The 26721-nt window shown below is 43.0% G+C and overlaps 1 protein-coding gene across 4 annotated transcripts in view; it reads left to right on the top strand.

The window, feature by feature from the left end:
• The window catches only part of CEMIP (cell migration inducing hyaluronidase 1), a 113897-nt gene that overhangs the window by 72567 nt on the left and 14609 nt on the right, over nt 1–26721 (top strand). For all 4 annotated transcript variants that reach the window (XM_074916662.1, XM_074916659.1, XM_074916661.1 and 1 more), the window contains 9 exons: nt 8971–9146; nt 9712–9921; nt 15364–15569; nt 18848–18917; nt 19766–19894; nt 20611–20696; nt 23525–23656; nt 25600–25635; nt 25728–25883. In XM_074916662.1, coding sequence (XP_074772763.1) covers nt 8971–9146; nt 9712–9921; nt 15364–15569; nt 18848–18917; nt 19766–19894; nt 20611–20696; nt 23525–23656; nt 25600–25635; nt 25728–25883 — 1201 coding nt within the window. The remainder of the gene's footprint in view (nt 1–8970; nt 9147–9711; nt 9922–15363; nt 15570–18847; nt 18918–19765; nt 19895–20610; nt 20697–23524; nt 23657–25599; nt 25636–25727; nt 25884–26721) is intronic.

The following is a 26721-nucleotide window of genomic DNA, read 5'->3' as shown; positions in this document are numbered from 1 at the left end:
TCTGCACCGAGGTGACTCCATTAAGAGTTGCAGAGTGGAAAGACTCCTGAATTTGACAGCTAGTTTTTCTAAAAACTTTTGGGAAACAAGCTTTTTGTGCTCGAAAGCCATCTAACTTGATTCTGGTTCCTTTCTGCTTTCCCTTTTCATAGCTGACTCCATTTTCTGTCCCCAAGCGTATTGTTGAACAGATGTATTTATCTGAGAGAGACAAATACAGATCACATATTTGGAATGTTCAATTTTACATAACTTTGTTTGAAAATGTATCGCTTCCTAGAAAGCAGATGAGCACAGCTGATCCGAAGAGTGAGCTAGGGCAGGAGCAGACCGTGAGAGACTGAAGCTTTGAAGTAATGTGCAGCTGGCTATTTTCCTAAGAAAGTTATATTTAACAAGAACTGTAGTCTTACATTTTAGAAATACTGCTTTGTGCTACTGAAGCTACTGTTTCTCATTTACCATGTCTCTAGACAGTGATGTATTAACCAAATATTTCAGGAGTCATGTGGCTGGCAAGTTGGTCTGAGCCACAACACGGGGGAAGATGGAATTGGTAGGGTGCTGCTTGAGTTAGTCTGAGCAGGAGGAGCAGCAGCCTCTGCAGAGCCACAGCATTTTCCTCTTGAAGGTGACTAGCTCAAATCCAGAACAAATTGCTTTTTGATGAAAAGACATTACATCCAAGGATTGTAAAGTGGCCTTCGGATACTAAGTCCAATTAAGTAGCATAACCATGACGAAGCACAGACTATTACCAATGTGAACATAAAAGTGAAATCCAGAGTGGGAGATTTGCATCTCCACTTGAGTCTGTGAAGTGGTCTTTCCCTTCTAGAACTGTACTTTGGTACACAGATAAGCAGAGCCTGGAAATACCGGATGAACTGCCTCTTCTGTGAATAGATTAGGAATTTTTAGCTTCTATAATGTACAAAAACAAAAGTTACTTTACAGTATCAAAGTACGTAATAGCTAAGGCTGTGTTTCAGAGGCAGTATCTGCCTAGTCGTAAATCATGCATGTTACATTATCTTTTCCTTACACACTAGCAGTTGCTCTAGGCAGAGGTTTTGTCTGCATTTACAGTAAGATCTTTCTGAGAAAACATTGGAATATCCAATGCACCAGGGAGTTTTCTCAGTTCTGTGAAATGAACTACTTCACCATTATCTCTGATGCAACATCTTCTGGAAGATACAAATGTACTTCCTTTGGCAACTGCCTCCCCACAGAGCTCTAGCCATTCATTGTTGGATGGCCCAAAAGAGAGATGTTCACCAAGCCAAGAAAAATGTTATTCACAGTTTGAGTGTATCATAGTCTTATGACTTAAAATGACTGGTACTTTCAAAGAAGACACATTTCCAAGCTGAATATTTTTCTTGAGCAACTTTTGAAGCTATTGGAAAAACTGTACCAGACTAGTATGATACAAGTCACATCATGAAGATGATCTTGGAAGATCATCAGTAAAAATATAAGTGACATAGGAATATTTCTCTTAGGCTTCCCATAATCTCATGGATCTGTGAAATCCATGTAATTACATTTACCTTCTACAACAATGACAACTCAGTTAGTTTAAGGAAATTAATAAAAGCTTGAAAACAATAAAAAAGTTCATGTGAATTTGAAATAAAGAAGCAGTGGAAACACTTGTTAAAGTAATTGTGTTCTTGGTCTCCGATTACTCTTTAAGAGAATTAGGACATTCCTTTTATTACCACAGATGACATGAACACCAGGGCCAAAGTCTGCCCTTACTTATATCCAGGCAACTCCATTGACGTCAATGGGATTTCACTGATTATATAAATCAAGGCAAATCTAGTCCAGTAATAAAAATCACATCCAACTTTCTTGTAACAAAAGCACATTCACACTAGAAAAATAAAATAATCTGCCTGATTCTAAATTCAGTCTAGCTGAAATAAAACCTGGGCAAGGCTGAGATGTCTCCTGTCTTTAGGAGCCAGGAGCTCCCTATGCCCAGCCATGGTGTAACTTCATCCATTGCCCTGTGCCGTGAGGTGTAATTAGCCAGCATAAGGAGCACTAATGAGCCAGGGGGTGGGTGCTCTCCATGCCTCCTCCCCTCTGCAATTCCTGCAGCTGCCTTTTCCCTGCCAGGCAGGCAGCAGTGCCACAGCAGTGGGTTTTGAGGTGTGCGTGTTGCTGGAGGAGGCAAACGCCACCACGCTGAGTGCTTGGCTTGCACTGAACCCTGTCTGTGCACATACAAATCCACAGTCCTGCGATCAGGCGCTGGCTTTGATGAAACTTATTGGGATTCAATGGATTACCGGAGAGACTCTTGTAAACAGGGCTTTATTTGTCCCAGTGGCTCATCAAACACTGTGAGAAGGGAGAATAGCCAACAGAGAGCAAGCACATAAAAATGGCTGGCGAGTAGTGGGCTGGCTTCTAGCCTTAGCACAAATGAGCCGCCCCTGCACAGCCTGTGCTTGCACGGCCACATCAGGCTCCTAATTGCGGGCAGAAGATGTTCATCATAAATGTCTGCCTTCCTTTTGTATGTGAGATAGGCGAGATTGCTTGGTTCCTTCTGAGATAAGACTTCCACACACAGATACATCTACATACAGGGTCTCAGATTTCATTTGTAGTAAGCGGAATGGCTTAATTTTCCTAAGAGTTTTAGTTTAGCAGCTGAGAACTTCAAGATTCTCTCCTTTGGAAGACAAATGATAAAACCATTCCTACTCATGACAGTTTATTTGCCTTTTAATCTTTATTTTTTTCCTTTCAATTTTTTTTTTTTTTTTTTTTAATGAAACCTATATGTCAGGTCTGAATTACTTAAGAGTCCCTTTGTTTTAAAAAAGGCAGCAAACCTCTGCTTTGTGGACAGACAATTTGATGTGGCAACCACTTGGCATACCAAGATTTAATTATAACTGATGCTGTCATCTTTTAATAATAATTTTAATAGATAAGTTTTAGTGTATTGTGCCAAATAAGTTACACTCATTGGTTAGCTCATGTCCTTTTTACGTTTGATTCTTCCTGTTGAAAACTGATACTTTCCTTACTTGCTAGAAATGGATTGGAGGCTCATCTTTTCAAAACAGCTTAAAACCATTAATACTCAATTGCCATCAGGTTTTAGTAGGATTTACTTGTCTAACTGTGGACTTCTGCAAATCTCAGTGTAGAAACTGCAGGAGGGCACCCAGGTACTGATCCTGTGCACTCCTTTATTGGAGTACTTACGCTAACGTTAAAACTGTGGCTCTCACGAGTAAGTGTGGTTTGCATGAGGACTCGGCTCATTCACTTAAATGGAACTTTTTTCTCCACTTGCCTCCTTTGTTTAACTTGTCGCTGGTCAGTTTTGTGCCTAGATTATTTTCTCTGTGGGAACAGATTAAAACTGTTTGATCTTCCAACTTCACAAGGTTTGGGGAGGGACGACAGTACAGGGCAGAGGGAGGGAGGAGGAAGGAAGGAAGGAAGGAAGGGTTGTGTTGTTATGATAGAACTGGATAGTAGGAAAGATCAAGTATTTTGTCTAGTTTCCCTGGGAAACAAGTCTTATCTGCATCTTGGTTGCTCTGTATGAAGTTACTACTAACGCTGATAAGTTTCACCATGGAACAAAAATGATGAAATGCTCTTTTGTGCTCCTATATGCTCTTGATAAAGCATGAAAAAACTATTTGTGCCTGGCATAATTACTCCAGTTATCCCACATACTGGTGAATCTACGATTACCAGCACACATACCTTAAATCCTGCTTATTGGGTTGCAAATACTAGAGAGATACAGAGTTTACTGTGATCTTGATCATGCAGAGAACTTTGAATTACAAATGTAAATACATAGTTGTCTAACAACTTCACAGCCTGTACCAGCATTCATTGTGCTGTAAGGATGGGAGAAGTTATGCCGCTACCAAAATTCAGATACATTTAAAGATTTAGGCAGTTCTATTTAGAAGTTGCCATCATTTTGGCTGCATTAGGAAAAAATTTTTCATTGAAAATGTTACCAAGCATTGGAACAGACTGCCCAGGGAAGAGGTTGAGCCACCATCCCTGGAGGTATTTAAAAGAGCTGTAGAGTGGCGCTTAGGGACAGGGTTTGTGGGACTTGGCATGTTAAGTTTATAGTTGGACTTAATGATTTTAAAGGTCTTTTCCAACCTAAATGATTCTACCATTCTATGATTGTAAACTCTTTTATTTTTAAGGCAACTCTGGTGCTTGAGGGCTGGTCAGGAAATGTTGTGAAATGGCCCTTTCTAACAGTCTTTCAGATCTCTTTCTTCTACCTCTGGGCTTTGCCTAGAAGCAGAGTCGACAGAAACAAACTCAGTTTACATAGCAATACAGAAGAGTTGAGTCTGGGCCTGATTTAAGGAAGGATCTGATCTGTTTGTCCACCACACCTGCCTAATCTTCCTGCAAGAAGTTACATGTCAGGAAAAGGAGAGGAAAACCTTGGAAGGTGAGAGATGGACAACCTAGAATTTACAGAGTATGTCAGTAGCGTGCCAAGTACCTGCTGCTGGAGGAGGGCATTAGGTGGGACAAGAGAGAGCTTAGGAAAGGGTGTGACACTGCCGTTTGGATAAAACATTAATAGACCTTGCAGAGACCTCTCAGTGCTCACAGTTAAAGCTAACATGAGCAGAGGCACTGCCCTGAGTCCACATCAGTCCTCCTGTCGCACCTATCTGCAGCTGTAAGATCCACTCATTTCAGCCTTGAAAGCAAACAGCTACAGAGGCTTTGATCCAACGCATTATTTAAGTGTACATTTAGTAATATCCACGTGGACTCAAGGCTCTTCAGACTCCTACGACGGAGGGTGTATTTCTGACCTTTGCGGGATACCATGCAGGATCTCGAAGGAGAAAAGGGATGAAGGCCTGGAATAGGATGAGTTACCCACCAGGTAACTGTCCCAAGAAGGCTTAGTTAACTCTGAACTCCTTATAAAGTTTCATCGTTTCTGCTGTATGTCTTTTTACTGGAAACTTAATTTTCCATATAAAAGTTATGATTTTTAGGAATATTTATTCGCTAAGAGATCAGATTGTACCGCCATGGCTCAAGAAGCTGGTCAGCTCACCCAAACTGTGCTGTATTGCATTACAGGCTTGCAGCTTAGGGATGCAACAGCAAACCCCATCAAGATAATTCGGAATAATGAGGATATGACAGGATGCCTCTGCGAACATTTGTTGATTATTAAATAGAAGCAATAGGGACATTACCACCTGTGATGACAAATGTTGGGCAAAAATGCTAAATCAGACAGAGATCTAGGCTGGCATCTACAATGAGTGGCACTGATTTTAAAGATGCCCTGAAGGATTCACTGTCACTGAAAAACATAGGCTGAACAGACAAGTTTGTGTTTAGCGTTTCCTTTAAAAACTCTTGTTTAAAAAATATTTAAAGACCATGAGAGAGAGGGTCTTAGCCTTAGAGAATCCAAAGAACAAAAGATGTTTTAGAGAAAAAACAAATCCAGGAGCATCTTAGCTCCGCTTTATCTTCACCAAACCCAGACTTTCAAGTGCCTGTTTCACTTCTGAAAGGGAGATTTAGCAGTTTGTGGCATTTAGAGCCAAGGCATTCAGGACTGCATGAGTGTACCTGGGAGGGTTTTCAGAGACATCTGTGTGACTTGACAGAGCTGAGCACTCTTCCACATCTGTAGCAGCTGAAATAGTTTTAAAATACCCCCTTTCTAGGTTTGATAAGGCCTGAGACCCAGGTTTTATGGCTCGTTTCAAGCACGGCAGGTTTTCTTGGAGCTTTGTGCAGTTTGGAGAGACTGCTTTGAATTGCTTTGTTGACATAAGCATGGCCTTGATTAGTGGATCATCGGTGTTTGTTTTAATGCATACTTTCTTTTAATAATTACCTTGTCCTTACCAACAACTGGCAACTTTAATAGTCATTGTCTGAGTAATAAGCATGGAAATGTGCTCATATTTTGCTGAATCAAGACTTCTACCAAGCAAGACTACACAATAAAGAAGTTGTTCCCTGTGAGTGTACATTTTACTAACTGGAGGCACCGGTATGACAAATACAGCAGCAAACCCAGGGCATTTGTCCTAGTCCATCACACAGGCCTGTTGTGGGGAGATGTACTCCCTGTTACTTCAAGGCTTTGTTTAATTTAGATTTTAACATGGCACAAGCCTGGCAGGGCAACATCTGTCTGTGAGGGATGCAGCAAGATCGAGCTCAAAGGAGGGGATAGCGAATCAGTGACCCCTGGGTTTGTTAGCAGCTGGGCAATCACTGGCATGGGTGTTGATGCTTAAGCAGCAGACACATTCCTCCCACGTTCAAAGCACAGTGATGCCTTTTTAGTATCCAACTGCTTCAGTGCCGGTTTGCAAACCCCTGGCTTGGGTTTGCCCGTGGTCAGTGCTCAGGGTCTCAGAAATTATGGCTGATCTCTGCGAAGGCTCCACATGCTGGCTGTGAGGAGCAGCCTAACTTCAAATTTGTAGCTCTGCAGAGTGAGATGCTCCCGTCCCCATGTGAACTCCCTGAGCTCACCATGGAGCAGCCTCTTTTCTGTTGGTTTTTTTTTTTCATGCCCATCAGTAAACATGTCCCAGCAGCTCCCTGAAAGTGCCACATGTCTATAAATGCACATCACGCTGCTCCCAGCCCCATGGGAAGTGCCCAGTGCTGGAGTACTGGGTTCCCAGACGGCATTTACAGGTACCTGAGGGCCTCCGTGCCAGGGTTGGTCTCCCACGAGCAGTTTCAGGAGCACAGACCCATTGCCATGGGGAGCTTGAATTTCTGGCTGCCTTGAGGAGAGGTTTGTTTTTCAAAACTCTGTTAAAGGAGCTATTATTCAAAATCCACTTTTACGTTGGAAGGGGATTGCTTTCCATCTCTCCTTTTATCTCTAAACAAGTCAAGTCAGCAAAAGCACAAAGTGAAAAACACGCACCCAAGAAGTTATATTTAGAAACTGGTTAGTCCGTATTTAACATTCCTGTCAGTGCTTACCCTATTTTGCATGTCTGGACTGGTGTTAAATTAAATTAAATACATGCAAGCATGACATTTATTATTCTAGAGCTCAGCACATGAATAACAAAACTGCCTATCTAATTTCACTGACACAAATCCTGGAGATGTGGCTTCAAATAGGATGTTCTTATGATTATCTGAACGTCTTCCTGCGTTTCAGTAAATTAAGGAAAGGTCATCTCAGGGGGAAACTGAAAAATAACAGCTTAAAACCAGTTTCATAACAAGAGGCTGCTGGGCTCCTTAACAGACTCGCTCAAGGGTCCAGCAAAGAGTATCCTTGTGTGGGGGACACTCACTGCAGAGGTTTTTTAATGTGAGTAAGGGAAGCGAAGCTGCTTTTTTTGGACAGGCTGGGTCTGGTTTTGGCCACACACCTGATGAGGCTCACTGGCTTCAGGGCAGCAACACAGGGAAGCCCAGGACTTTCTAGGGTGGCAAAAGTGGGTGAGGTGCAAACCCGTGGCCCTTTGCGGCCCCTTGTTTTTGGGGCTGAGCATAGAGCTCAGAAGAGCTTCATCTTCCCACTGTAGTCCTGGGTAAAAGCATACACCTGTTCTGCCACCACTGCTCTAGTTAGAGAGTGTTTTTTCACATGATCACATTATTTTGAAGGCAGAGGTGCCAAGGTAGTGTGAACCCCTCCCCACAACACGGCTCTGAGACTAAGGGGGAGTGCTCATCCTTCCTAAATCCCAGTATTACCATCAAACTACACTGCTCCCAGCTGTGAAAGAAGAGGGAGTGAATGGTGTTTGCTTTTCTTTGTTATGAAGTCAAAGCACCATGTTTTGGTTAAAAACAAGACTGTTTCAATGTTCAACATCCTCCCCTCAACTTGGCACCTCTGCTTAAGCATAAAGTACTTTGCAGCGATAGCCAAGCTTCAGGCTTGCCATTTGTTTCTAATTACAGATTTGAACGATTCCACTGAAATTAAATACGTGCAAGTGTAGCATTCCTTAAAGTTCAGTGTTTACTTAAAGAGTTTATTACTTATTTTTACTGGAATAATACAGAATGTAGTCAGTAAGATGAACCTTTTCCCAACTGCATTCTCTGCAGAAAGCTGCGGAAGGAAGGAGGGAGTATGAATATCTTTGAATGAAATTACAGCAGAGATGATTTTGCTTTCTAGACATCTGCACTGCCTGGACTTCACCCCTTTCTAGTCAGGCCAGGGAAAGCTTTCTGTGCTTTTAACCCCTCCATGGATCCAGGTGTGTGTGCGGAGGATGTTGAGTGATTTGTCCTGGCAGAGGGGGACGTGGCATGGGGCAGAGGGAAGTGTTGAGAGCAAGTTGGAGACATGGGCGGACCTAAAATTGAGAGGTTTGGGAGGGCAAGCAGTTTTGCAGGCTGGATGAGCATTTGCAATTGTCCCAAGTCACAATTTCCACAAGGCTTTCTGCCCAGTTCTCTCCTTGCTTAGGCTAACAGCCATGACGTTAACAGGATCAGACTGATGCTCACTGTGAGTAGTGGTGTGGGATCTGAGCAGCTCCCAGAGTCTCACTGTAGGAAGTGCTGTGCTAACCTTGGGGATTTAGACTTTTCAGTAGCTACATCATCAGTTTTCTTTGCATTGGATGTTCATACATGGCTGATTGTAATCCAAAGTAAAAAGATCTCAAATGATTGCAGTCCCTTTTCAAGGTAGAGAATGTGTTTTGTCTAACAGACCGTTGGTTTAACTCCATGGCTAAATGAAGCAACTTAAGACCAAAAATCCCACTTCCTCTCTGCAAATATCTCAGCAAGACCTTGGGTGACACCTGTGCTCCAGCCTTCCCTCTTTTGAGAGTCAGCCAACAGTTTTTGCTGACTCAGTTACTGCTTTCATTACCATGCCAACCCCACCACAGGAAGCACGAGGGGAAACCAGCAATGTTGGTAGAATAACCCTGAAACTGCATCTTGTTCCTTTAGGGAAAGCAACATACCTCCACATTGGTGAAGTCATTGATGGCGTCGACATGCGGGCAGAAGTGGGGCTGCTGAGCCGCAATGTCGTGGTGATGGGCGAGATGGAGGGGCAGTGCTATGAGTACAGCAGCAACTTATGCTCCTTCTTTGATTTCGACACCTTTGGGGGCCACATCAAGGTAGGACTGGAGCCCTCTCCTTGCACTTTCCTCCGCCCAGACAGACTTCACATACCAAGGAAGCCAGGATGCAGAAGGGAAAATTCCCTCATGTCAGCCAGTGAGCAAACAGCCTCTCCCAACAGTGCTGCTGCTGCCTGTCCCTTGGCTTTGACGTGCACCTCGCACCCCTGCAGATGTTGCTCAGCCAGCCAGGCTGGTGTTCAACCCATCCAAGATCTACACATCCTGATCCCAGTTTTCCCCAGATTCTGGTGGTGCGCAGCCCAGGGAGTTTGATTTGAGCCTAGCTTATGGAAACTCATGGAAAACATTAAATGCAAAGGGTTTTCCTTCTAAAATGAAGTCAAATGTAGCCATGGCAGCAGTGGTGGGAGCAAAGAACAACTATGGTTCCCTTAGCCACCCTGACCCTCTTTCCCTCACTCTGCAGCCATACATCCCCTTCTTCACGGTAAAAATCTCTCTAGCAGATACTGTACAACCTTTTCCATCCCTGTAGTCCCCTCCTTCTTGCCCTCAACAGTCTTTTATATCTCTTGACTGATGTTCTGTTGTTCTCCAGATTGGTCTTAATTTTAAGGCTACCCATATTGAAGGTCTAGAACTGAAATATATGGGCCAGCAGACAATGGGACATTACCCAATTCACTTCCATATGGCTGGCGATGTGGATGAGAAAGGAGGCTACAACCCTCCAACGTATGTGAAGGATGTCTCCATCCACCATACCTTCTCCCGCTGTGTCACAATCCATGGATCCAATGGTTTACTGGTAAGAAGCCCCCAAGTGTACTTTAGAGATCAAGCATGAATACAGCTTAATTACTGCGGCTGATGTGTTTTATTGTTAGAGCTAGTGTCTGACTCCTCCCCTCATCCTGATTCTGTGGCTATATATTCCAGGCATACAACAACCTGCATTAAAAAGGAGGCAGCCAGTGTGGCACTGTAGGCTGTGCATGACTCAGAGCAGGCAGAGCTTTTGTCTGGGTGCAGTGATGTCTGCAGACCAGCCCATCTCTAATGAGTAGTTGGATCTATCTATAGACAGAGAGCTTGCTATTTAAAGAGGATAATCAGAAGGTTGAAGTGTGCTTCATCTTTTCTGTAATAAAGGTTTGTGTTTTGCAATGCCATTCACAACTCACAGAGCTCTGATTTGTCAGAGCTGCCCTCCAAATCCTGTAGGATACATCTATAAAATGCCCTACGCTTACCAGACAAGTTACAGCACACCAGAGATGGTAAGAACACGTTCAGATTCTCCCCAGATGTAGGGGTGCCTTCTTTGGGATAAGAGGGAAAACAACGCTACCTTACTGAGCATCCTGGAGACTGGCACATACTCCCAAAAGGCTTTCCTCACTTTTATACCAACTCTGATGTTTTTTTCTTATCTATATTCAGGAAATGTACAGAAATCTATACCAAAAGCAGAGCTGCTAAAGGTGTGAAATAAACACCAAGTTTGACTAGACAACTTTTCCCCAAGTATCAGCTCAAATATGAAGTCTTAATGACAAGATTTCTGTAGGCAAAGGACTTGCACCCGTTTAGTAAGATTGCAGTGTATTCCAAAAGGAGAAAAGTGTGTCAGAGCCCTGAAGAGCAGCATTTGTTACAGTACCATCTCATACTAGGAGCCTGTAAGGACCCATGTTCCTTGAATTTATTTGGGGAATAGCATTTGCTTTTAACATGTATCTAGGAGATAATTTTTTCCTTTCTTGCTGCTGCATGCTGCCTTCTTTACTGACTGTAGCACGTGGAGGGCTTTGTCGTACAGCCTTCCTTTGGCCACGGACTGCAGGCTACTAAAAGTGGCAACGTTGGAAGGGAAAGTCACAGGCATAATTAAAATGCACAGAAGTTGAAGAGAGGGCATTGAAATTGCAGATCCAGAAGCACAGGAGCTTTTATCTGCTATTTATGAATCTGAGGTTTGGGGTTTGACCTCTATCCTTCTAAGTTTATAACACGATCCTAAAAACCTACCGAGTGAACGTGGCTTCTGAAGAAAAAAGACATTCTACTCTATACATTATATAATCATATGGTATATCATATATCATATGGCATCCTCCCAATTAGGAGTCACCAGTACAGGGGCGTAGTATACAATTAATGTGCAGAGCGGAAGGGCAGCATTGTGGGATTCATTTGGGGCACCGTCATGAGCTGTTACCAGTGGCACCATAAACGCATCCTCTGGCTGCACAGAGGTTGCACGGTTGTTGATGTGCTGCCGACCAGCTAAAGCCCTGCTTCTGGATCTAACGTGAGCTCTTCATTCCACATTGATTAATACTTGCCAAACCAAATACCCAGAGCCTGGCGTTTTTCTTATCGGTCAGACAGATGGGTTCGTATAGAGCATTTGGAAATTGTTCTGTCTCTTGTGCTTTCTCCAAGAGACAACTGTGCTGTGGGGGATCCATGGCATAGGGATCCATGTGCTCAGGTTTTTCCAGCCAAGATGGCATGATGAAATTTAGACAGGCTGATGTAGCTGATGAAAGCAGCGTGATTCTCTTTCTATTACTCAACAGCCACAATTCCCTATGTGACCATGCTTTGCCTCCATGAGAAAGCACCCAAGAGAAATCCTGGAATTTGGGTCATATAATCTGAAACATTAGTCAAGAATTTAATCCCTGTTGATTATAGTTTATCAAAATGTGTGAATACTAAACTCTGCTCATAATACTTTACCTGTTTGGGTTTGGTTTGTTTTTTTTTTTTATTTTAACCATATAATTATTGATGACAGCTGAAAAGAAAGCCCCAGTGAAATAATCTCACCAAGTTTGTTCAGTTGCATCACAGACGACGTGCTGCAAAGGTTGCATCACTTAAATGTTGTTTCATTGCTCTGTGATAGACATCCGCAGTCAGCAGGTCCATGCCTTGTCATGTCAGGTGATCCCACCACAATCTCATCATCTGTTTTCCGACTCTGTTTTCCTTCCTTTCCTCTTCCTTCTGCCCCAGATACATTCACAGACACCCACATGGGTGTCTGATGGTTACAGCAGTTATTCTACACGTTTTCTAGTTGCCTGTTCTCTTCTTGCTTGGACAACACTACCTGTTTCTACATGCATGAATACCATTTGTGCAAACAGTGATGAGCTCTGTCTTTCCCCAGGTAACATTCATTCCCTCTGAGATCAGATAGATCCAAAGCATACTTTGCTGGGGGAAAATTTGCCTTGATGATGTGCACAAACAGCACTTTGGAAATAGCCATACAAAAAAATCTAGCTGGGCTATTAAGCCTCAGCATAGCACAGCACTTAATAATGTCCTTAATGTTAAGCATTGATTTCAGAGGGGCTTCTTGCATGACTGTGGCTGAGTACCTGTGCAAATGCTTTAGCAAATGGGAGAGGGACATCAGTTATTTTTAACTGTCATTAACTCAGGCTGGTAATTCACATACAGGCTCCCTGCTTGCTTTGCTATCACTTTTCTCATGTCACTTCAGAGGTACTTATACTGGAAACACTAGGAGAAAAGAGCATCCAGTTATTCCTGATGACAGAAATGTTTTTTTGTGGGTCTGTACAGTGTGCTAAAAGTCACTATCTCAACATTATCTCACTCCCATTGATGGGCTGTTCTGCACTTGTCTGCAAATTTATATTCACTGGAAGTCACAGAGGGTCCTTCTGGAAATATATCTGTAGAAATTCTTTTTTCACCATAATTATTGTTTGAAAATGCAATAATTGCCCAATGTTTTCTTTAATATATTGGCCATAAAACCACCTAGTTATGCCACTGCTATCCCAGAAATGAAACTTTGCTCTGATTCCCACTCTCTCCACTGGATCCCAGTGTGCAAAGCTAAAATAGAAACAGCCACTAGGGAGGGAAATTAAATGGAGGTCAATAAACAGTCTGGCAGAATCCAGGACAGAGCTGTATTTCATGGAATAAGAGGTTGTGCTCTCTGAATCAGTGGTATCTGCTTTTACTAATTCAGCTATACCACGCAGCAATTGTTTTGCCACGAAGGGCATTATATGGCCATAAATTGCTAATGGTTAAAGTAAGATTGTGGACTATTAGAAAGGTTATAATAAAATAAAAAATCAAATCCATTGGAAAAGTGATTTTGGAACAAACATCTGCTTTCCTATTCAAGCATTTCAGTACTGGGCTTGTGCATGAAAGCATGCACGGGAAACTAAGTCAGAGCGGACCGAGAGATATGTGGAAAGTAATTAATCAAAAGGAGGGTGGCAAATATAATAGGGACCAGGTGCTTGGCTGATAACTCTGTGTTGTTCTGTGGGTTTTCAGGGATTAGAACAATGGGTGCTTGCTGGCTCTAAGCCCCTCTTGCCAGTGTGCACCCCTCTCTCACAGTACCAGGAGACGCGTTCCCCTGCAATGTTACTCCCTGCGCACAGGTGTGGGATTTGCTCCAGCTAAAGTCTGGTCACTGCAGGTTTTCATGTCCCAGTCCTGGTGCAGTGCTGTGCTGGCTGCAAAGATAAACGGCCATAGAAAGTGGCTAATATTTCTCTAGGGAAACTGTTTCCATCATCTAAATGTCGCAGCACTATTACTTACGTGTCTTTGCAGTATTACTGTTGTGTGAGAGAAAGCCAATAGGTTTTGGTGGCAGTTTCTGTGCAATTTTGACAGCTCTGTGGTTAAAAGACTTCCTATACATGTTGGAAAACTTGTGAAGATAGCTCACTCTCCTGAAATGTTCTTCTGTCCTGTAAACTTATACCATTACAAGGCTGGGACAGCTCATTCTTCCCAGAGGAGACAGTTCAGTCTAGTACAACCGTTTTACACCTAAATAAAGAAGCCTACACCTTGCAAAAGCTGTCATCTAATTAGATCAGGGAAGTCAGAAGTAAATTTCAGTGAGGTAGCTTAAAGGAATGCACCACTCTGCAGGTCATTTTATCTGTGTTTAATTTACTGTGATGACTTGTGTTCAGAGATTTGAGTATTTACACTGGAGCAAGGATGATACATAATAGATGTGTGTGGAGATGTAAGCTTGTAATAGATTTGGTAAGTCAAGTGTTCTTTCTTATGTGAAAACATATTTGTAGTCATTTCAACACTGGTCCTGGGATTTTATTTGAAATGGGTGCTCCTTGTGTTGAGAATGAGGCATGAAGATAGAGCAGTCTCAGTCCTGTTTGCAAAAGTAATTCAGGCACTTGAGCACCAAGGTCTCTCAGTGACACCATAAAGAAAGAGCAGGTCTTCTATCCAGTTTAATATTGTCTTTTGCACCTTGGCAATTGCTGTTTCGTCAGCAGCATTTGTAGTAACACATTGGTGACAGGCTAACCTTTGCCAGGAAGGTTTAATAAGTCCAAGGTGGTTGATGCATGATGGCTGATGGGAAGAGTAAGGAGAGAACCCAGGAGAGCCAGCACTTCACCTGGCCAATGGACACCTGAAATTAATTTTCCATATCCCAGACACATCCACTAACAACTGACTTGCCGGACACAGGGTGTCTGAGGACTGTTGTTTCCCAGCCAGTCCTAGCCTTAGGCTTTGAATTCACATATCTGCTCCTGAAATTGTTTTCTCAGATCTTTCAGTGGTGTGATGGGTATTGTTCTGTCCAACACAACGGTGTCCTGATGTTAACAACATTCAAACCAAAACCAGAACAGCACTGATTAACACCAGCTGATTTGTCTCAGGGTCAAGTAAAGCTTCTGTCAACAACTTGGAAAAAGTATCAGGTCAAACCTAAAACAAGCCAGCCTGTCTGGAAAACAACTTGCGCCTCTCTGATAGCCTGAAAAAATATTTTTTCAGCTCAGCTGCATTTCTCAGATGCATTTTATGTAGCTGCTCCATGTAACTCCATGTGAAGATGAATGAGCCCAGATGTGATTTGAACATCTAACATCCTCCGTTCATCTCCCACCCCGTGTTTTTTCCAGTCTCATGCTTAGACCGTTTCTGATTTCACAGGCCGACAAAAGAATGGAATGAGCATTTCCAAGGTGATGACAAATTCTAATTAAATTTAAGTGTTGGAGTTATTGCTTAGACTATAAGCTCTTAAGAGCAGAGAGTGATCTTGCTTTTGTTTTTGCTTATACACCCTGAGTTCAAGAGGGTACTCATGTTCCTATGTGCCATTGCTGTAAAATTTCTTCTTCTTATGCAGTGGCTGAAGCATGAAACCTGAACACTGACTTTTGTTTTGAACTCACAGGTGAAGGATGTTGTGGGTTATGATGCACTGGGCCATTGCTTCTTTACGGAGGATGGACCAGAAGAGCGCAACACATTTGATCACTGCCTTGGACTGCTTGTTAAACCCAGCACTCTGCTCCCCTCCGACCGAGACAGCAGGATGTGCAAGCTGATCACGGAGGGTGCTTACCCTGGGTACATCCCTAAACCCAGGCAGGACTGTAGGTGAGTGGGAGCCTTCCTTTTCTTTCTTTTCTTTGCAGGACTTAGCCATAAAAGATAGCATTACATGTTCATGATTATGTAGTCATCTGTAGAGGTCTGGGCTGCATGCCCCAAATGTTGAGAGAGCAGTGTCCTTGGGATTTTCATACCTGTGCTATTCAGATGCCTACACACCTAGGGTGTAATTTTAATTTTTACCAAAAAGTCAGTTGAGATGGTTCCTACCTCAGATATTGAAAAATCTCTCTTTCGAAGTACACAGTGATGCCTTGTGGAGTCTTGATCCCAATGGTTCAGCAAAAAGTTGCTGCGTTCAGAATGGGCTGTGCTCTAACATTTGTGTTCCTCTCAAATGGTAGCTGATTTTGAAAATACTCCAATTAATTCAGAAGTCATTATTTGTGAAGAACAGATACTGTTTAATGATATGACATTGGCGTTATGCATTCATTTGGCACGGTCTGCCCAAACAGTGGAATGAAACCAAAATGATATAATAAATGCAGTTTAGCATAGAATTGGAACTCGACAATAAAAGATCAAAGACTCTATACACCCATTGGATCTCTGTCTATACGTGAACTCAAGAAAATGTTTCCATGAGTACTCAAAACTTCTCTTTGGCACAAACACTGTATTAAACTTGAAAAATGCCAAATGCCTTTCATCTCCCTCTTTGCAAATCCTTTCCTCTAAGTGTCCTTGCAGATCTGCCAACTGAGGTTTAGATGAGGATTATAGAAGCATTTGCAATAAGAGGGATTTTACAAGTTCTTTTTGCAGTTCTGTTGCTGTGTAGAAAAAATTCAGGTGAAGTATATAGGAAACACAACTAGCTTGGCCACACAGTTAAGCATTAGAATTTTTTCTTAGAGGAATTAATGGGTTCTTCATTAGCAGTAATTTTTAAGCACTGGTTAGAGAAATGTCAGTCACAAATACTGTAGTTGTAGTTGACCCTGTCATAAAGCAGGGTGTGGACTCACTGAGCTCCTGAAGGCCATTCTAGCCCTTCTTTCCATGATTTTCCAGCTGCTTTTCTGCCCCAAAATCAAGATGCACAACCAAGGAGTGTGATTTCATTGCTAATTACTGGATGTTCAGGGAAGCTACTTATTTTGATGCATAGCAGGCAGCTAATTAATATTCTTTTTCTTTCCCCATCCCCCTGACTCTTCTTGAGAGAATTCTAAACTCTTAAAGTAAAACTTGTGTGTTTAGCAGCTGGGCAAGCAGATCCCCAGCTGTAGTCGAGGGAGCATAGCAAGCGGTCTGGAGCAGATCTACCGACCCACATTGTTTTCAGAGTGTTTTCCATTAAAAGCTGGACATCAGGCTTGCCTTTGAGAGTTTAAAATTGATGGTGAATCACCTTGAAGACAAGACCCCCTGTACAACAGAATGGGAGGTCTTCCATGGTGAAGATTTGTCTTGAGCCCACAGAGCATGGGTGCTGTGTTGAAGATGCTGGGAGACAGGAGTACTTCTGCCTGTAGTCCAGATTTTTCTCCAGGAATTAATTTTGTCGTAATTGGAGTCAGGGGGGGTGTGGGGTGGGGTGTGGGGAATCTACACTAAAACAAAGCTAAATTTCTGACCCACAAAAAGTCAATGAGAAAGTCTCTGGAGACAGACTTCCATCCTGAAAATGAGACAGTTAGAAGCTGATTGATGTCTAACAGCTAAAAATCTTCAGGGGAATTTCTTTTATTTGGAAGTACTCTCAATCTGCTGAGACTGTATCAGTATCACCCATCCTGTCCTCAAAACAAACTGGGGTTTTGTCCAAAGAAACATATTTTTAGCTTTCTAGTTTGGCAAGGGAAAGAGATGAATTCATGCAATGCTCTTTTTCACATCTGTGTTTGTTTATAAATTACACTTAATGTCTCCATTCATAAAATAAGAGTTAATCAGGCATTGTGCTCATTTTCCACTGATAATCCATTTAATAGTCAGAGGGGACATAGTTTGTGTCATTTTGAAGACTGCTACATGAAAAAGCACTAGGAGTGATAGGCGGACATCACATGAAAAGGTCCTATGGTACTTTGATCTGCCGTGTCTTCTTTTATAAAAGAATTCAAGGTCTGATCAGAAAAAATAGCTTGTTTTGTACTGGTCTTATCCAGCTTGCAAGTGCACAAGTACACTAACTCTACCCCTGGGCCAGCGGCCAAGCACCCAGCACAGGGTCGAGGGATAAGCACCGGCTGCAGCTCTGTCATCTTGGAAGAGGCAGGCAGACAGCCACTGCCAGAAATTAAAACAATGGGATTGTGCCAAATGACACAATAACCTGCCCAATCCACGTGGCTCTGAGGAATGGGATTGGGCTGAAAGATAGGTCACTGTGGAAACACAATGTCCTTGCCCTTGCCTACAGAACAGGAGATAAGTCTGTGCATCACCTCAAATCGTTTCTTTCTAGGCCAATCCCATGCCCAAAATAGAAAAAATTTCGCTATGTTTTCACGATAAAGTCGCACAAACAGTACTTCATCTTAGGCCAGCAAAATCAGTTTGCCTAAAGCCCCTGTGAAGTCCTTCATACCAAGATTCAATAGATACATTCTAATACGTAGGAGGGCAAGTCTCACCCAGCAAATGTAGGGAGCCAGTCTGCTGGATGTAAGTGCTGGATGTTTTCCTCCCAAAGTTCATATGCCTGTTGATTAATGAATGCTTTATGTCACAGGATGGACAGTGATGGATTATCTTTCCTCACTGATGGGAATCTTTCAATTAAGAGTCTTTTATGTGCATTAGACAAATGGAGTCCTTTTGTCCCAAAAGAAATGCATAGGAAGGTGGGAGCAATAAAGTTAATGAATCACAGCAGCTCCTGGAAACAGCAGGTACCAGGGTACACTTGGAAAGCCCTTAAGAGGCAATTTATTTGGTCCCTTGATTAAACAAGTCTCTAATGAATCTGAGGGCTTATTTGGGGGCAAAGTTCTTTTCTGTGACTTGTGCAACAACATATTTGCCTTATCATAAAACATGATTGACATCTGACAGCTTCATAGCAGGCTTGGAATTGCAGTCGAAATTCCTCATTTAATACTTGGGGTATTGAAAGATAAGGCCATGCTCTCCGTCAAACCGCCGAGGACACATGTGGTATGAGAAGAGAAAGAAATAAAAACATTCCCTTTGCCCCCTAGGCAAGACCCCTTATCTGGGGAGTTATCGGCCCTGCCTGTCCTGGGGGGAGTGACTCTGGTGTGTGCTCAATGTGTCATTTTCATGTTATTCTTTGTTTTCCTGACCCGCAGCGCCGTATCCACCTTCTGGATAGCCAACCCACACAACAACCTTATAAACTGCGCAGCTGCGGGATCTGAAGTGAGTGCAGAAGTTTCTTATTTGGTAACAACTCAGCCCTGCAAGGCTGAGGCACTTGCTGGAATAAAACCTGCTTCTGTCACACAGGCATTTTTGAAACTGCTCGATCAAGACCTATATTAATGTAGCTAGTGCCACCAATAAAAAACAATGCTTTTCCTTTTGCTCCACACTTCTTGTCACTTGCTGTTTCTAGAGCCGGATGGCTTTAACAAAAATTCCCAGCCTTTGCACAGTGTACAGCCTGAATAAATTAAATAAATGTGACTGTGGAGTCCCAGTGAAGTCTTTGGCAATGATTTTGTTGATTGCAGTACAGTAATGGTGCTCTGAAGTTTCAATCAGCACTAACGCTAATTCCACAGGAATTCTTGGTCACATCAGGAGCCTTTATTTTTCCTAAGACAAATAAACAAGCAAACCAAGCCTTAAGCAAAGAGATGTGTTTTTTTCCAAAGCTTCCAAATCTGAGTACCTAGATTCAGGCTCCTAGGTACATTTTTAGGCAACTAAATAAAAATGATCTGGTTTTTAATGTCTGTGCATGCAGTGATAGGAGGACATCAGTGTGTGTGTGTGTGTGTGTTATGGATTTTGAAAGTCTCACAGCTTCAGTATAGATGTCAAAGCTTAACTTAAGGCACCTTGAAGATGCGGGAGTGTGAATGTGAATGTATGTGTGTGTTAAACTCTTTGCTGCAGATAGTTATACAGGTCAACGCTGCTAGCTGTGATATGTCCTGAAATCTTCTGGCTTACACCTTGTGACTTTACTGATAAATCCTTGGGCTAATGTAGACCAGCAAAGGCGTTGAAGCAACGTCTCAGGCGTCCATTCTCTTTCTCAGGAAACGGGTTTTTGGTTTGTTCTGCACCACGTGCCAACGGGGCCCTCAGCAGGCATGTATTCCCCCGGCTACTCGGAGCACATGCCGATGGGGAAATTCTCCAACAACCGCGCGCATTCCAACTACCGGGTGAGTCTGCACGCAATGGGAACGCTGCCCTCGAAAAAAAACACCATCCTCTCGCTCCAGCTCTTTGGATCTGCAAGCTATTAATGCCTGTGCTTTCTGTTTCACTAGAAGTTACTGCAAGCTTGTTTGTGTCTGCAGATAAAGCAGCTTGCGTGCTGGCGTGGGAGCTCTCGGAGTCAGCCAGCACCCACTTCACTTGGCTCTTGGGCATTCAGAAAGGTTCTTCCCTCTGCTCAGACTGCTTCTCTGCTTCTGCACTCTGAAAATAGTGCCTCCAGGAGCATCTACTGGCTGCTTGTCTAATTATAGACCTCAACTGCCAATGTTAGCAATTAACTGAACAGCTTCTAGAGGGATAAATACAGGCCACTGTGTCTAATCGCCTTCTCTTTGCTTCTTCACCCTTAGCATGCCGTGTTGTGAGGCTGTGTGTTACTGTTACTGAGTGCTTCTGGCTGCAGCAGGGTGTTTATGTGTATGGGGTTACATGCATTTACAGGAGAGGTACAGTTTCTGGAAATGTGCAGCACTTTTGGGAGATATATGTAATTCTGGATAGTCTTGGCAGCTCTCAGTTTCACATGCTACTACCAGCAGCAGTTATTAGGATCGTGCGAATGACTTTGGCTTAGAACAATTGGAGGTAGAGCCTGGACGTGGCAAGAACTGTAGAATATATAAATATACAGGAATATTGTATTTCTTTTTTCTTTTAGGCTGGAATGATCATTGATAACGGCGTTAAAACCACTCCAGCCTCTGCCAAGGACAAAAGACCTATCCTGACACTGATTTCTGGGAGGTAAAGTGTTTTTGCACAGTTTGATTTGGAAAAGACTTCTCTATAGCACTGATGGAAAGCTATGAAATTTCCCCCAAGGAAGCTGACAGGAATGATTGCAATGCCTTTGTGGTGGCACTTAACTGAGGAAAGGTCTTCACTTAGATTTACCACTTTCTAACTTCATCTTCTCCATTCCCTTTCCTAAGGGACCCCCAGCACCCACACCCTTCTGGTTTTGTCCTTGCTCTTTAGCTCTGAGCTGAGCTGGCATGGATGTTACATCTGCTCTAGGGTGTTCCATTCTTTTTTTTTTTTTTTTTTTTTTTGATAAGCAAGACAATTAAATGCTGTCTGGTCAACAGCCCCGCTGGGCAGAACTTGCTGCAAGCGTTTCCCAGGAATAAGGAATTAAACTATTTCTTAGGAATGCTGTCGATTTTCTTCATTCATTTAGAACCTGCTTGAACAGGGAGTGCTTACGTGACAGAACTCACACTTTGATTTCAAATTTCTGTCTAGTTCTAAACCTGACACTGCAATAATAATTACAATTAAATACACAGAGCAACCCTTCATCCCTGCTGCTGTGCGCAGCCTCTGTGTGGCATAATGGAGTCATTTAGAAATGGAAAACCTCTCTATAGAGCATATCATATTGTCAGACCTACCGTGGTCTGGTGGCTTATGAGGATCCCCCCTCTTTCCCCAAAGCTGACCCCAGCAAGGAGGCTGATGTAAGCAGAGGGCTTCTTGTGGGCAAACTATAATAGCGTAAGGACTGCACTTGCACCTTTTTGTCTCATTAGAGGTTGAATCTAGCTCTTAACTTAGTTACCAACCCCAGGGAGAGAAAAGGACTTAAATATTCTCAAGCTTCATTGTTTTCTTTCCTGACAGAGAAATCTCCTCCAGTTGCACCCAACCTGTATTTCCCCATGACTGGGTTTCTCAACAGAAGAGACCATGTAGGGAAGAGAAACCTGCTGAAAACCTCTGCTCAGCAGAGGAGAATGGCAATATTTTACTTTTTTTTCCTTTTCATCTCTGGGGTGTGGGATAATCAGATTGTTGTAAGCGCACTGGGCAAGCTTTGCAAGGGTGGGATCTGTACTGCTCCCCAGGGAAACCCAGCCAGCAGCTCAGACATCAGTTATCCTGTGATCCACATCACCCCAGTGCCCTGCCCAGCAGGTGATGCTAGAAGATGTTCAAAAGTGAACGTTATTTACACTATTATTACACATTATTATTTTAATGCTCAATTAACTGAAAATTTAATGATAACTGCTAAAAAACCCCAATTTGTTAAGAGCAGCCTGCTCTGCAAGTACCTCCAAATTCTTTTGGGACCCTGATGTTACTTTTGCATATAGCTGAACGCATGCCTTGGGAAACTGCCTGCTGCCACAGGCACAGTAAGTGATTACAAAAGGCAATTTGTCCCATCCCATACAAGGTCAGGAATGACCCCTGGAAGCCAAGCAATTCATAATGCAGTCATGTTTATGCTCGGGGATTACCCACCAGCACAGCCTGCAGCTCAGATTATTTATACCGTTTTCTACTTTTCATGTGTCAGGACTGAAAGACTGAATGAATTATTATAGCTGGTCTGGCTGGGGCAAACTTTGAGGTAGGCTGTCCAGTTACAGATTTGGAGAGATTATTCTGTGTTCAGTTACAGCATTAAATATCTGAGTCAAATTCTGTACCCTGTAGTATTCCTCCAGTTGTACATGGATGTGAATGAAACTGGAATCCATCTCAAAATATCTGCATTTAACAATGTCTGGGGAATTCACAAGGGCTGATACTAAATCTCTTTCTGAAAGCAAATTCACAGTGATGAAGCTGCCAAAGCAATATTCATTTACTGGAACCCTATCAGCCTGATGCTCGGTTTTAGATTGATATGATGGCTTATTAAGCAAAGCAAAGTGCTATTGAATATCTGTTAGCGATTTGACAGCTTGGCCTCGCTACTCATTGGTGAGGCATGAATTTTAATCTCTGGCCATCCGTTGCTGGCACGGAGTTGGATACTCATCTGTCAGGTTTTCCAAGCTGCGTAATCTGGTGGAAGATGCTCTTTCAGGAGCAAAAGGGAGAGCTGTGCCTCAGAACAGGGTACTTGACAGCCAAGCCCAGCATCGCCATAGCAAGCCAGATCCTTGCTCAGATCCTGTGGACTAAACAGTGGCTGGGAGGCAGCAGCTGTGGGCACACATTGCTGCAGTTTCCACTTGTGTCTGCTTTTTTCCTACATCAGGCCAATATTTCATCATATTTGAGAACTTCAGAGTTAATAGATCTTGTACGTGTGTCCTCAGTAATGTATAGTGGGAATAGTGAAGGACATTCTTTCAGCCTCTCTCCAAGATGTTTTAATTCCTTTCCACAGCAAGGAAAATTTGGCAGTGGTACTCATTGCCACAGTATAGCCAAGGTTAGGAGATAAGAATGCTCAAAAGGGAAAACAAAAGGATATTTATCTAAATAACAGGAATTTATCTAAATAACAGGAATATGCTCAAGAATAACAGTAAGGGATTAAAAAATATCTCAGACTTTGGGGAGCAATAATAAACTTTCCATGCTTTCAGCAATATATCAGCAATACAATAATGGAAAGGTGAAAGGAAACTTGGAGTGGGTCTTTACAACTGCCTCTTCTGGACCGTCCTTCCCTTGGCAGTTGGGTCTGGCCATCGCTGCTTGACTAGGCACACTACTTGGATGGACTGTTGTCCCAGAGATGTTCCTGAGTTAGCAGAAACCAGATGCTTAGCAGGGCCGTGCAAGGCTACCTTCCCCTGCCAACCTTTCTTCTCTCCTTCTGGTTACAGATACAGCCCACACAAAGATGCTGATCCTTTGAAGCCCAGGGAACCTGCGATAATTGAGCACTTTATTGCCTACAAGAATCAGGATCATGGGGCCTGGCTGCGGGGTGGAGATGTGTGGCTGAACAACTGCCAGTGAGTTTTGCCTTATTTCAACTCTCAGAGTTCAGCCTGGTGTTTATGGCGAGCATAGCTGTGGTTCAGACTATTTATATCACTTTGCACCTTTCGTATGGCCAAGATTGAAATAAAGATGAAACTTTAAGTAAGCGCAGGCATTATTTTGCATGAACAAAACCTGCTTTGTCTGAACTGAAGACCCCCTCAGATTGTTCCTCTGTGTGATGCTGACCAGCATTCAAAAATGGTCACATACACAGAGATGCAAATAACTAAAAATAAAACCTAATTGTTTACACAAAAAACCAAGGTGCTTTGAAAAGAAAGCAGCAAAATCCACCACCTTTCCTGGCTAAGCCTGGTCACAGATCAGTTTTATGTGGTTCACTGTTATGCTGAATAAGCGAGTACTGATTGAGCAGACATAAAACTATGCATCACAGCAGCAAGGGAGAGAGACTGGGCAAGTGCATGTTGTGCTCTTTGAAGGCTGTTTCCAGCACCGGTCAGAACAGATATTTGTTTTGCACTTGATAACAGATGATCTTTTACAGTTACTTTTGCTGAGCCAGGCTCTTGATATCAGCCTCAATGAAGAAAGAGGAGAAAAAGGAAAAGGTTACACTATGAGGCATATTCTGATAACCCTAGTAGGAGTAGCTATCACGTTATTTGGTGTCCAACTCCTGGCCAGAGCTGCCTTACCTTTAGGTGACCCAAACCTCATAAGGCAACCAGTCATATAAACTGGCTCTGGCGACCAGTGGGACTGGAGCAGAACAATCAGAAACGTAATACTGAGTAACACGGTTTGTGCTTCTAATGAATTTATGAACCAGAAGCATCTAGCCCACTCCATGGCCAGCAAGTATTATCTTCACAGATCATGCTCATGTCACTGAGACATTTACATTGCTTCTGGAGCAAATGCAGCGTATGGAGGTTATGGAAGTACTTTATCAGTTTCCAGCTGCAAATCTGTGAGTGTATGTGAATCTGAGGAAGCAGCCATCAGACTTTAATTGTCTTTGTAGCCACAGTAATTTCTGTTGCTACAAAAAATACTTACTTATTACATTAACAAAACAAAACAAACGTTAATGTGGCATGCAGCGTATAAACGATGGTGTGCGTTTATGGAGCTGGAGAAAGCAAAGGAGAGGCGATAGAGTGTCAAGGGCTGCCACCTACAGACAGAAGCAGGACAAAGCTGGGCTTTGCTGCGGGATCTCCACCGGTGTTTCTGCTCACATCCGTGAGAGATGTGTTATGAGTGATACCATCAAGGCTTGCTCATATTATCATATTAATTGTATCCTTCCTATAAGGAGAAGTCATGGACCGACAGTTGTGATTTATCTCATCTAAAAGCTTTGAAATTTCAGCAAAATGGAAAGACGTTTTAATCTTTCTTTTTTTTTTTTTTTTTTTTAATAAGAAAGATCTGATCTCTATCTCCCTGTTGATGAAAGACAAGCCAAACTTCTCTGTTTTTATAACATTTCCTCTTGTAAAGTTATTTCATGGAAGCAGTATGTGATACATGAACACAGGGGTGTGCATAAGGCAAAGCACTATTGAATAATAAAAACTAGTTGGCATGAGAGATAAGCATGATCTCTTTATCTAACAGTGAAAAGAGCATGGTCGTTAGACACAGGGAAAAGTCTTTATCAGACAGGTAAACTATGTCCAGTAATCACCAGCTTAACCTCAGCTTGGAGCAATCAGGTGCATGTCTGCTGCTTCATATCATCTGCATATAATGCAACATGTGCCAAAGAAGATCTTCCAAAACTAGTCAGGGAACAAACCTGGAAAAGCCCGAGTTCCCCACGAGCACTGTCCAGTAATTAAGCCCTGCTGTCCTCCACCTCATTGGTTTGGTTGTTTTAGTTTGACATGATAGCACAAAGCAAAACCAAACCTCCTCTGAAGTATCTCTCTTCTCTGTGCAGGTTTGCTGACAACGGCATTGGCCTCACTTTGGCAAGGTAAGCGTGGCGCAGGTTGTGCTGCAGCCTGGGGCACAGCTGGGGGGGCATGGGTGTGAGCAGCCCCTTCACCTCCTGCCCTTCCCTCATAGTGGTGGGACTTTCCCTCATGACGACGGCTCAAAGCAAGAAATCAAGAACAGCCTGTTTGTTGGCGAGAGTGGAAACCTGGGCACAGAAATGATGGACAACGAGATCTGGGGACCTGGAGGTCTGGATCACAGAGGACGGACCCTGCCCATTGGCCCGTAAGTTCAGCTCACCACATCAAAGCACTCACTGTTCCCACTCTCAGTGCAAACTCCAGCCCAGTGTGGTTTCTTCGGCGCTGTTCAGTTTAATAACCATTACACAGAAAGGATTTGGTTTCATGTCTCCTGATCCCAAAGTCCTCTTTGTGCAGCTGCTGCTGGCAGGTACATACTTGCAGGCTGCCAAGACAGCATCAAACTCCTCTTTCCTTCCCCCTCCCCTTTGCAAAGAGAGCTGAGAAGACAGCAAGAGGCCTGTGTACTAGCTGGGCACTTCTCTATATGTGGTCAGCAGTGGTTGAGCAATGTGGCAGTCTCCATCCACGTCAGCTGCCAGGAAAGCTCATAGGAGCCCTACCCTGGGCTTGAACTGGCCTAGATGTGGTCATAGATGTCACCAGGGCTGCTGTTACTATTGCTGCTGTGCTACAGGAATTTGATGCCTTTGTTAAACAGTTTTGAAATAGCCAGTGAACTTTGTGTGTGGCCTTTTCCTAGACCTTAGTTGCAAGTGTAATAATGTTTTGTTGCTATTTTAAAAATGTAGTTATCCTAACAGTAGCCCTACAGTGAACAAACAGCTCAGCTGATTTTTTTCTGCCAGGTTATATGCCTCAACTTTTCCTGTCAGAAGTGATACAGGAGGCTTATTATTAACTACAGTAATCACAAAAGCCCAATCTGCTATGACTCTCTTTCTAACATCCTTTACGTATAAATACGTGGGCATATCTCATCTTGGTGTTGTGTGTAGAAACTCAGAAGGACAGAACAAATGCACAGGAGCAGGCAAGTCTTGTCTAAGGGAAACCATTCAAAGAAGGAAAGGATCAAA

This window comes from Athene noctua, chromosome 13 (genome assembly GCF_965140245.1).
Source record: "Athene noctua chromosome 13, bAthNoc1.hap1.1, whole genome shotgun sequence".
In the NCBI taxonomy this organism is placed as follows: domain Eukaryota; kingdom Metazoa; phylum Chordata; class Aves; order Strigiformes; family Strigidae; genus Athene; species Athene noctua.
The sequence above is the reverse complement of the archived record's forward strand: the minus strand, read 5'-3'. Positions and strand labels throughout refer to the sequence as shown.